At 44.3% G+C, this 12,571-nt stretch overlaps 1 protein-coding gene across 1 annotated transcript; it reads right to left on the bottom strand.

Moving 5' to 3' along the window:
- Window positions 1–7,496: 7,496 nt before the first annotated feature.
- Window positions 7,497–8,444, bottom strand: LOC129342945 (free fatty acid receptor 1-like). The gene has a single exon (XM_054998901.1). The coding sequence runs from the start codon at window positions 8,442–8,444 to the stop codon at window positions 7,497–7,499; it is 948 nt and encodes a 315-aa protein (XP_054854876.1).
- Window positions 8,445–12,571: the final 4,127 nt, after the last annotated feature.

The raw sequence follows: 12,571 nt of genomic DNA, 5'->3' as shown, positions 1-12,571 counted from the left end.
AATGTGATATTTTCTGAGCAGTCCTTTTTAGTTAAGGTTGTTGAAAGGATCTTGCTTTTCTGATGGACAATGCTATAGTAGTACCATACCCAATGATAAATGGATGTGCTAATATTCAGGCAACAATGTCTTAAGAAGAAAACGTTGTAGAACCACTGCACTGTGCTTGAGACGTTCTTCCCTAACTTCAAAAAAAAATTTAAAGAAGGGCAATCTGGGAGAAACTTCATTCCAGAATATTGGTGAACTCTGTGCAATCCTAAACAAATACAATCACTTCTAAATCCATTGAGGTAAATGTGGTTAGAAGGGTCTAACTCGCTTTAGGATTGCACTGAGGTTTGGGAAAATAGGCTTGATAGACAGACAGACAGACAGATATAAGATCTCTCTCTCTCTCTCTCTCTCTCTCTCTCTCTCTCTCTCTCTCTCTCTCTCTCTCTCGATGGATGGATGGATGGATGGATGGATGGATAGATGGATAGATGGATAGATGGATAGATGGATAGATGGATAGATAGATAGATAGATAGATAGATAGATAGATAGATAGATAGATAGATAGATAGATAGATAGATAGATAGATAGATAGATAGATAGATAGATAGAGGGCTCATTTCGAGGGGGAACGTGCAGGAATGCAGTTCCAGCAGTTCCCCAAAGAGGTGACATGTCAGGTGGCCCCGCCCACCTGACCCTTGGCTATTTTGGGCCTGTTTCAGCCTGGATTGGGGCCGAAACGGCCAGGACTGGGCTTCTGACCGGTGGTGGATCACTCTCCCACTCAGCAGCGGCCCGATCCTGACCATTTGGGGCCCCCTTTCGGCCATTTTCAGCCCCTTTTTGCCATTTTGGGCCCAATTTCAGCCCTGAATGGCCAGGATTGGGTCCAAAACAGCCAGGATAGGGTTGGAGTTAAAAGTTTAAAAAGTTAGAAGTTAGGAGAACAGAAACAGATGTTAATACAGGAATTTAGGGATAGGATACAGGGAAGCAAATTCTGAAAGTAGTTTAAATTAAATTCCCCCCAGTGGTCTTTCTTTTCTAGCCTGCCATGACTGTTGAAAGAAGCCTTGAGGTTTCCTGGTTCCTTGGGAGGCTGCTTGCCGGGGAATTCCTTAATAGTTCTCAATTTGCAAAAGCAGGTCACTCTCCTGGGTGTTGGCCAAACGAAGGTAATCTGTCCAAGGCTTTCTCTGGCTGTTATGCTGCTTTACCACTTCTTCTTTCGGTCTTATCAGTTGGCAACTTCGCTTTGCCTAGCTGGCTGGCAGCAGGTTCCTCAGGGATGATTCAACAGCCAGGACAGGTGATGTCAGGGTGTGGCATATGCAGATCAGTTATGCTAATAACACACTTCCGGTGGTGGCAAGGGGTGTGGCACATGCTAATGAGTTATGTTAATGAGTTTTGCTAATGAGTTATGCTAATGAGTTCCTCCAGCTGTTTTTCTACGAAATGACCCCTGGATGGGTGGATGGATGGATGGATGGATAGAGATGAGATGAGATGAGATGAGATGAGATGAGATGAGATGAGATGAGATGAGATGAGATGAGATGAGATGAGATGAGATGAGATGAGATGAGATGAGATGAGATGAGATGAATAGGGCAATGGCAAACCACCTCTGCTGTTGCAAGTTGACAACACTTAATTTATATATATAGATATATAAATGAAATAATGTGAAATAATGTGACTTCTGGATTTTGTTTGGTCCTTGCATTGCTTCAAAAGATGCAACAAAGTGGAGGTGGGAGCTAAATGTAGTGCTCTGCAAGATAAGAGTGTTAGCTGGAAATGCCCCTTCCTGGTTGTGGGCGAATGGTTGGGATGAGTGAGAATGTGTTGATGAGCCACTAACCGCGGCTTCCTCTGCAACAGATGATAATTTAGTCTTCCTGCTCTGAAAAGGTTCCCCCTTTGCATAAATATTACAGTTTCTTTTCGTGACTGCACTGTGTTACAGAAAGAGGTAGCTGGAACATATATTGAAGCAAAATTTCCCCCATCACCCTTTTGATGCCTACAAATAAACAGTTGTTAAGGAGCAAACCTTATTAGATTTTGTTCTGGTCAGAAGCATTGGCATAGCTCCAATTGTAGTATTAAGCTTACAATGAGGACCACCAAACATGGCTGGCCCTACCCACCATATTTTGTCACTTTTTCCCTCCTCCCTCTTTTTCCTCCTTCTCTTTCTCTCTCTCTTTTGACCATTATTTTTCCTGCCATCAGCAAGCAGATCAGACAGATGAATGTATTTCCCAAATCAACCAAGGGATTGCTTCTCTAGTATAGTGATTCTTAACTACTCCACACTCCACCCTGGGACTATCTACAAATCTTTAGGGTATTATAAGCTTTAGGAGACCCGGACCTGGATAGCCCAGGTGAGCTTGATCTCATTAGATCGCAGAAACTAATCAGGGTTGGCCTTGGTTATTGGATGGGACACGTCCAATGAAAATCAGGGTTGCAGAGGCAGGCAAGGGCAAACAACCTTTGTTAGTCTCTTCTTGCCTTGAAAACCCCACCGGGGGTCGCCATACATCAGCTATGACTTGAGGGCACTCTCCGCCACAAGCTTTAAGAGAGGAATGGGAGTACTTGCTACTTTATTTATTACATCTGTTTTTTTGTTTTGTACATTTTTATCGCACCTTTTCTCCAAGGAGATCAGATCCGCATACATCCTCCTCCTCTCTTCCAGCTTACCTGGGTTAGAGCAGTTCTACAGGGCACGCTTTTCAGTGGCCAAAATTCTTGAACCCAAAAATTGCACCCCCAAACAACTGTAAAAACGAAAACGAACCTCCCCAGATCCTGGCATATCGAAAAGCGTGCCCTGCAGAACTTTCGAATACGAAACCGAAGCAGAATTTTTTTTTCAATAAGCACCCCAACATGCAGTTCTGCTTTTGTATGTCAGTTTCTTAGAACTGGTGAAACACTGCCATCTTTCTACAAAGAAATGCATCGCATTTTGGTTTCATGTCTACACATCAACGATGACTGTGTGATCCTTTAATTCATAAGCATCAAATACTGTATCTTTGAAGCCGTCATTTTGTCAATAGAGCCTTTTGCTTTTTATCCAGTTTAGCACAAGGATTGTGGGTTTTACTTTTACTTACTTTTTATCTTTCTTTTCTTGTTTGTTTTGCATCCATTAGCAGAAGACTGATCATTGCTTTGCTCCTTTCCTGTGCATGTCATATAAAAGAATAACCCTTGGGGAAGACAGAGAATTTACCTCTAGAAATTCCCTTAATTAGCTCAATAATTCTCCATGCAACCCTAAACATCGGTAACCAGAAATAAGTCTCATTGTGGTCCTAGTAAGTGTGACAAAAGAAGTCCTTGAGATAAGCCTCAAGTTCAATATTTAGGGTGTCCATGTAGGGTGCAATTCAAGGAGAACAGCTGAAGAAAATGGAGCTACTTTTGTGTGCCAAGTGATTTGGTCTTCCTTCCATGTGCATCAAAATTATTAATACGCTTTTTACTAACTTCAATATTTTGTGTTTAGTATTAGTATTATTGTCCTGCTCTCACATTAATAAAATCCTAATGAGGTCAACAAAATATTATACATACATAAAATGAGCACAAAATTAAAACACAGACATAGCAGTACAGCCAACAGAACAGCAGAGATTAACAAAACATATCCTTAGTGGCGATATTGACACTTGGTAGGTGGAACTTTAGCACAGAGCTTACTTATGATGATGTGAGCTCTGGTGCATGAAAGCTCATGCTGGAATATATTTTGTTGGTGTTTAAGGGAGAGGCAAGCATCAATTTAATTTTGCTGCAACAGATGAACATGGCCTTCCCCTCTGAAATTATCAGCATCTAAAGAGGTAACTCAAAATGTCTTCCTTTTTGACTCTTTGATTTTGGGATCAGCAAGGACATAGACAGAGGAAGGGGAACATACAGTCATTGCAATCATCTCCTGTAGCCTGTTCTCACAACAGCAATCTCACAAAACAGCCACATCACACAGCACACCATGGCAGGGCCTGAATAGTCTATTTCTATGTTTATGAATAAGCATGGTCAATCCCCAGCGCCTATTTTATCATAGAATAATCCATATTGGTACAGCATTTTCAAGAGTACAAAACACCTCACATACTCTGTTATAATCTTCGCAACAACACTGTAGTGTAGGCCATTGTCGTTATGTCTATACTCCATGAGAGAATGAGCCTTGTCTAATGCCACCTAGTGGCACAGGAGAGATTCTCTGATTCATAGCTCAGCTGCTACACATTGCCCAATCTCAGCGGTAATGGTAATACTTGAGGAGGAAATTATCTTAGTCACACACAATCTGTGTCCTGGGGCAAGATAATTCTCTGCAGCCTATTTTCTGGAATGAAGAGATCATCAAGTATGGCCTGTTGTCCAATGCTAAGATGTTGCCGTTTATATTGGGATTGGTGTGGAATCCACCTTTTCAGTCTAGTTCCAAAGGCAGTATGTTTCTATTGGTAGTTCTCTGTCGTCCAGTTATGCTATTCTAAGCCCATTGGCTTCAAAGGTCTTAGAAGGGTGTAATTCTGCTTAGATTAGTTTTATAAATAACTCCCATGCTGATGTTTCAAAGCATCTGGGGGAAGAGCCTTCTTTTTTTCATTTGTCCTTCTAACGTTAGCTCACATCCTGTGAAATTCACCAAAGTCTGTGGTTTTTAACACGAGACAATCAGGAGAAGAATCTTGGTCATAATCTAAGCCTTCTCAATCTTCTTTTCCCTTCAGAGAATGACCAAAGGGGAGTCATTAAGTCATTTCCATACAAATCTGTGATGTCCATAGAGAGTTTAGTTACTAGTTTAACTAGTAACTCCCAGTTTATTCTGGAGACATTTTCAACCTAATTAAGATTAGCATCAAAATTCATTTTATATTGTTGGCTTGTATATCTTTCCTAAATAGTCTTGGGGAGGTCCTCCACCCATGCGCAGTGGTGTATGAACATTACAAACGATGTGTTTCATAACTGGATCTCCTGATGGTTGTTGGGGGTTTTCCGGGCTGTATTGCCGTGGTCTTGGCATTGTAGTTCCTGACGTTTCGCCAGCAGCTGTGGCTGGCATCTTCAGAGGTGTAGCACCAAAAGACAGAGATCTCTCAGTGTCACAGTGTGGAAAAGATGTAGGTCATTTGTATCTACTCAGGAGGGGTGGGGTTGAGCTGAGTCATTCTGTAAGAGTTTCCCAGGGTGTGGAATGCTAATGGCGGGAGGCTTCACTGTATCCTGAGGAGGTTCTTTTGCATATGGATTGGTGCTTGATGTGTTAATCTTCTCTGCAGGGCTATTGTCGGGTGTGGAGTGTTTTGTTGGCCTGGTGTTTTTCAGAACTGGAGCCCATGCTCTGTTCATTCTTAAGGTTTCTTCTTTCCTGTTGAAGTTTTGCTTATGCTTGTGAATTTCAATGGCTTCCCTGTGCAGTCTGACAAAGTAGTTGGAAGTGTTGTCCAGTATTTTGGACAACTCCAATCACCACCCCCGACAGAAAAGAGGCATAATGAAAACATTAGTGGATCGTGCAAGACGGATATGTGAGCCGCGCTTTCTCAATGAGGAAATTAATCATCTAAACCACGCACTTCAGGCAAATGGCTACTCCAGAAATGAAATCCGAAGAGCAATCAAACCCAGGATGAATCAAACAACCAAGGAAAAACAGTCACCTACAGGAAAAGTGTTTTTGCCATATATCAAAGGAATTACTGATCAGATGGGAAAGCTTATGAAAAAGCATAACCTTCAAGCAGTATTCAGACCCACCCGAAAAATACAACAGATGCTACGATCAGCAAAAGACAGTAGAGACCCCCTCACCTCTGCAGGAGTATACCGTATACCCTGCAGCTGTGGACAAGTTTACATCGGGACCACAAAGCGTAGCATCTGGACAAGAATAAAAGAACATGAAAGACACTGCAGACTTGGACAGCCTGAAAAATCAGCAGTGGCTGAACATAGCCTAACTCAAACAGGGCACAGTATCTTATTCCAGGATACCAAAATACTGGACAACACTTCCAACTACTTTGTCAGACTGCACAGGGAAGCCATTGAAATTCACAAGCATAAGCAAAACTTCAACAGGAAAGAAGAAACCTTAAGAATGAACAGAGCATGGGCTCCAGTTCTGAAAAACACCAGGCCAACAAAACACTCCACACCCGACAATAGCCCTGCAGAGAAGATTAGCACATCAAGCACCAATCCATATGCAAAAGAACCTCCTCAGGATACAGTGAAGTCTCCCGCCATTAGCATTCCACACCCTGGGAAACTCTTACAGAATGACTCAACTCAACCCCACCCCTCCTGAGTAGATACAAATGACCTACATCTTTTCCACACTGTGACACTGAGAGATCTCTGTCTTTTGGTGCTACACCTCTGAAGATGCCAGCCACAGCTGCTGGCGAAACGTCAGGAACTACAATGCCAAGACCACGGCAATACAGCCCGGAAAACCCCCAACAACCATCGTTCTCCGGCCGTGAAAGCCTTCGACAATACATTGGATCTCCTGAGTTTTCCTTTTCACTTAAATGCTGCTGTAAGGCTGTGGATTTGAATGGAGCAGTGATTCTGGGGTGTTTAAGTTTGTCGACATTTCCCTGATCTGAATTGCCCTTAAAGCTTCTGTTAGCCTCATAATAAAGCAACAGCTTCAGAAAAGGGGTGATTTAGATCAGGAGAATGGCATAAGGGAGGATTAAATTCCCCTTTCAATAATAACAACAACAACAACATTTGATTTATATACCGCCCTTCAGAACAACTTAATAACCACTCAGAGCGATTTACAATGTTATTATTATCCCCACAACAACAACACCCTGTGAGGTGGGTGGGGCTGAGAGAGCTCTGAGAGAGCAGTAACTGACCCAAGGTCACCCAGCTGGCTTCAAGTGAAAGAGTGGGGAATCAAACCCGGTTCTCCACAGCAGTCCCGCCACTCTTAACCACTATGCCAAACAGTCAGATTTAGAATGCCTCTGCCAAGACACTGGAAGATCATTCACAGTTCTCCCACATAGTTTATTCCTGATTAGTCAATTCATTTTGCAACTCAAGAATACTGTTTCCCCCACTTGAACCCCCCATCCACCAGCTTCCATGACTAGCATCTTCATTTTCATAGAACATCCCAAATTGTCGCACCTGAATTTAATCTTTCTCAGACCCTTGGGCAGTTCACCATAACCAGAAAAAGTTAGAGGTCTAATGTCCTTAGCCCAGACCACCACCACCCCAATCGATATTGGAGATGACCTTCAGATATGTCGTCTCCATGTTCAGCACATCTCATATTCATTACAGATGTAGGGGAACTTTTCCAAATTTGTATAATCCTGACTACATATTGCTGCCTCTGAGACTGTCAACTGCTTTTCTCCAGGGGATTTGGTGGCCACCATGAGCATAGTGGAAAAGAAGAGCTTTCAACCATTCAGGCAACACCAGATGGTTCCTGGTGACTCTTTCCTTTGCCGTGGGCTAAGGCAATCTTTAGCCGAATGGAGCTGTATTTCTGTCTCAAGGAAAGCCACACTTGAGTGACCCCGTCATCCACCGCAGAGGAGAGGAAATAGAAGATGAGGGGATCCAGAAAAGCATTGCAGGCACTGGGGAGCAAAGCCACAGTGCGCCACCACAAGTCCATCCTCAGGATGAAGCCTGCTACGTGGGATATGTTGTAAGGGCCAAAACAGAAGATGAATACCATGAGAGTGGCCACTGCCACCCTCACTGCACGGCGCTTCTTCCGTTCATGAAGATGAGAACCAACCAGGACACGGATGCAGCTAATATAGCAGAAACACGTGATTGCCAAAGGCAGGAAGAAAAGGACCAAGGACAGCTCCAGCCGCACCGGTGCCAAAAAAACCATCTGGTCTGGGCTGAATTCACTGTAGCACGAGGTGTCGTTGCCTGCGAAGAGGGTGGAGTTGGCATCTCTGGCGGTTTCGAGGGCAAAGATGAGAAGCCCATGAGATCCAACCAGGCACCATATGCCCAACGAGATCAGGCATGAATAGCAAGGTTTCTTGTAAACCTGGTAGTGGATGGGATAAACGGCACCCAGGTAACGCCCCACTCCGACAGCAGTCAGAAAGCAGGCGCTGGTGTAGATAGTGCCAAAGTGGATGAGGTTGTAAAGAGGACAGACGAAGCTCGGCATGGGCCACTCCACCGGCCCCATCTCCAGCATCTTGAGTGGCAAGAAGAGAATGAAGACCAAGTCGGAGAGGCAGAGATTAATCATGTAGATGAGGTTGGGCGTCAGGTGAGCCTTGGCACGGCAATAGAAGACATAGAGGGCCAGGGCATTGGAAGGCAGCCCTAGCAGTATAATGGCCCCATAGACAACCAAAGAGATGACTTCCCAGGCTCCCATTGCATCAGGATTAGATGCCTACCTTTTCCCCCCCATCCATTCTCCAGCTGATGCTGGGAATGTCTCAAGGCCGGTGCTGATTGTCTGAGCAGCAGGCGCAACTGGCATGGAGAGCAAGCAGCGCTGAACGTGAAATGGACCATGAGAGATTGTTCAGTGCGGGTGACCATGAGCCAGAGTAATAAAGCCATAAACTCCAGGAAAGCCGTGCAAAAGCAGAAGTTGTTAATGGTCCAACAGGCTTGTGGATACACTTGACTTAACCTGGGAACAGGAATGAGGAACAAGAAAGCAACTTAGAAACTGGAATGGAAGATCAGGATCTGAATCAGTTTTGGGGGCTATCAACTGGGCTGCCATCTGTTTGGCTTTTGTTTTCTTCTGCAACATTCAGCAACCTAAGAATAATTCAGCTACCATTTTGCTTCTGGAGGGGGAAGAAAGCTGGGAAAATATATATCAGAAGCCTTGATCTTAATTCTTTCAGTTCTTTGTGCTCACACTCAGATTCCTGCACTGAAAGAAAAACAACAACCAGGCCTGGATAAAAACAAAAATAGACAAGTAGCAATAACCTAAAACAGAGACATGAGCCCTTCTGTATCAGACCAAAAGTCCATCAAGTGGAGTGTCTTGTTTCCTGCATAGTCTGACTAGATGCCTCATGGAAGTTCAAATAAGGGCAGCAAGGCAAATTCCATTCTTTGCTATATTGTCGAAGGCTTTCACGGCTGGAGAACGGTGGTTGTGGATTTTCTGGGCTGTATAGCCGTGGTCTTGGCATTGTAGTTCCTGACATTTTGCCAGCAGCTGTGACTGGCATCTTCAGAGGTGTAGCACCAAAAGACAGGGATCTCTCAGTGTCACAGTGTGGAGAAGATGTTGGCAGATAATTCATATCGACTCAGCCCAAACCCACCTTCCTGAGTTGATATAAATTACCTGCCAACATCTTCTCCACACTGTGACACTGAGAGATCTCTGTCTTTTGGTGCTACACCTCTGAAAATGCCAGTCACAGCTGCTGACGAAACGTCAGGAACTACAATGCCAAGACCATGGCTATACAGCCCGTAAAATCCACAACAACCTCCATTCTTTGCTGTTCACCTGCCCAGGAACTGGTGTTTCAGGTACACTGTCTCTGGAGCTGGAGGTCCTTTCCATTTAGCAACCATGGCTAATGCCGCTGATGGGTTCAGAAAGCAACCCCGAGCCGGTCTGATCAGAATTCTACTCCGGTCAAGAGGCTTACTCCCAGGAAAGTGTTTTTAGGATTGCACTGAATCGGTCTAGTTCTGTTTTCAAGTGGTCAAAATTAGTGGCTAATTAATTACAACATCTTGTGGAGGCAAAAGACTGAAACAAACATTTTAACCCCCAGCTCGCCACTGCCATTTCATCTGCAAGTCCCCTCTTTCTTCCCCACAGCCGAGATTGGTGAGTTCCCTGCTTTGTGCTACATTCTTTGATTCCTCCACCCTCTGGAAATGTTAACCGTACTTCTAGCCTTCCACCGTTAGCTGCTATTATGAACCATTATAGCAGTGACGATACCATGTGACACATCATTCAAATAATTTCCGCTGGGGCGAGAAAACAGATTTAGTGACTCAGGGAGGAAGCACGCTCTGATGGTCAGTAGAACCTTTCTCCTCTAAAAAGAAACTTCACGAATGAGGCAGCCCACTGGGTTCTCCGCCCCCAGGGTAATATTTCCCTAATGTTCTTCTGCATCTACAAATTTGGATAAACACATTGCTAAGTGATTTGATCAGGGCTTTTTTTTCTGGAAAAAGAGTTGGTGGAACTCAGTGGTGGAACTCAGGACCGCACAATGACGTCGCTTTGGGTCAGCTGGAACAAGGGGGGAGTTTTTTAAAGTTTAAGTCGCCCTTGGTGAAAATGGTCACATGTCCGGTGGCCCCGCCCCCTGATCTCTAGACAGAGGGGAGTTTAGATTACCCTCCGCTCCACTGCGCCGGAGGGTAATCTAAACTTCCCTCTGTCTGGAGATCAGGGGGCAGGGCCACCGGACATGTGACCATTTTCAAGAGGTGCCGGAACTCCGTTCCATTGCATTCCAGCTGAAAAAAAGCCCTGGATTTGCACCTCTGTTTCTATATTTATGAAATATTCATGCCACCCTTCCTCTAAAGAGCTCAGGGCAACATGCGTTGGTCTCTCCTCTTCGATTTTGAGTCTCAAAATGACCCTATGAGGTAGGTTAGGCTGAACATATATGGCTGTGAGGTCATCTAATGAGCTTCCTGATTGGAGATTTGACCTTCCAGTGCCATTATTCTGTATAAAGCAAATGTTTCACTTTCCCCCTTTCCTTCTGCATTCTGACAATTCCAGGCTATTCTCCAAATGAAGTGCAGACAGAGATATTAGGGTAACTGGGAAATTACATGATTAACAATGGTAGTTTGGTAACTAACAGTGCAATCCTAAGAAGAGTTACTCTGCTCTAAACCCATTGAAATCAATGGAGTTAGACTGGCATAACTCTCCTTAGGCTTGCACTGTAAATCATTATCTTCGGGGTTATCTTACAAGTTGCCCAGTTATTTGCCAAGTAACTTGGAGAATTTCTAAACTTTCAGGACTTCTGCATTTGATTTGCTATAGTTTGCAATTCACCCTGACCTGCGAAGCCCAGGTGAGCCTGATCTTGTCAGATCTCAGAAGCTAAGCAGGGCAGCCTTAGTAATTGGATGGGAGACTTCCAACAAAGAACAGGGTAGCAGAAGCAGGCAATGCCAAACCACCTCTGTTAGTTTCTTGTCAGGAAACCCCCACCAGGGATCGCCATAAGTCAGCTATGACGACAGCATTCTCTACTACTAGTTTCCAATTCACATTTTTTACCTTACTGATGTACATGAGCATGTAACAGGGAAAGAACGTGCATCTGTTTCTTTTTGACAAATAAGCAATCGGACCAAAAAACTTCAACTGTTGAACTTCTGTCTTCACACTAACAGCACAGAAAGTTTCCATTTTTTCCCCATCTGGCATCTTTTAAACACAGTTCAGACCCACCAGATGAACTTTTTTCACTCCATTTCCCCATGCCACGCAAAACTTCACTAGTGAAATTTCTCCTGTGCTAAAGACACAGCCGTCAGGGAGGGGTCGGAATGCTTATAATTCACTGCAAATAATTCAGCAGCAACCATGTAAAAGGACATTTAGTGCAACTTCATCCAGTTGGCATTCCAGATGGTTTTTATTTGTGGTTTGTAGTTGGTTTTCATTCTGGTTTGGTTGGTTTAGAATCATAGGCTGAGAAGCTTTTGTTTTTATGGTAACCAGCCTTGGATCGTTTGGGAGAAATAAGGATAGAAACGTTCCACGTAAATATTAAAATAAAAGGGTTGCAAAATTCTTTGGGGGCTTCTTCCTTTGGGGGTTGCTTCTTTCTGATCACCAGAAACCTTCCAGGGCAGCAGCAACCCACTGGGAATTTTCCCAGTGAAGACCCGATCATCCCCAGATACCGTCAGTATAAGAAGCTGTAATCCTCAGGGAGGGAAGAAACCTTCCCACGTCTAGAAGCTTCTGGGCTCAGCTCCATCGACTGAGCTTCCCAGAAACCCAAGCACTTTCTCACTTAGCATTTGATTGCATTCACTTCCCTGCCACCAAAACATTTACATCGGATCATGTACTCCGTATGACATAAGTACAGGGCTTATGTGCAACCGCCTTAGCATTTATAACCATCTGAAGGTCAATGTGGCAGGGGGTGGGGCCCCCTAATAAGGTCTCTGACACAAACGTGGCCCATAAAGTAGGGATATTGATAGGGCGGCTTTTCACGGCTCTCCTGCCTCCAGCTGTTGTTTGTGTTCCTTTCAATAAGCCTCGCCCCACCACTTTGCAATGTTTGCTGATTTGCTCACGGCCGCCCTCCTTAATAGCCTATAAAACACTTTGATGGATGAGGTCTCAGGTCTTTCATGCAGGAAGAGGGCGAGAATTGCTCGCAGTGTGTCCCTGTTTGCATACCTGGCACAGCAAAAGAGATGGGAACAAGCAGGGGGTTGCGTCTTGCCATTTGGGAACTGCAGACACAGGACACCTCTGCGCGTAACCATGAACCGTTTATTTTCAAGTAC

The sequence above is a fragment of the Eublepharis macularius genome, chromosome 15, assembly GCF_028583425.1.
Source record: "Eublepharis macularius isolate TG4126 chromosome 15, MPM_Emac_v1.0, whole genome shotgun sequence".
Taxonomy (NCBI): Eukaryota; Metazoa; Chordata; class Lepidosauria; order Squamata; family Eublepharidae; genus Eublepharis; species Eublepharis macularius.
The sequence above is the reverse complement of the archived record's forward strand: the minus strand, read 5'-3'. Positions and strand labels throughout refer to the sequence as shown.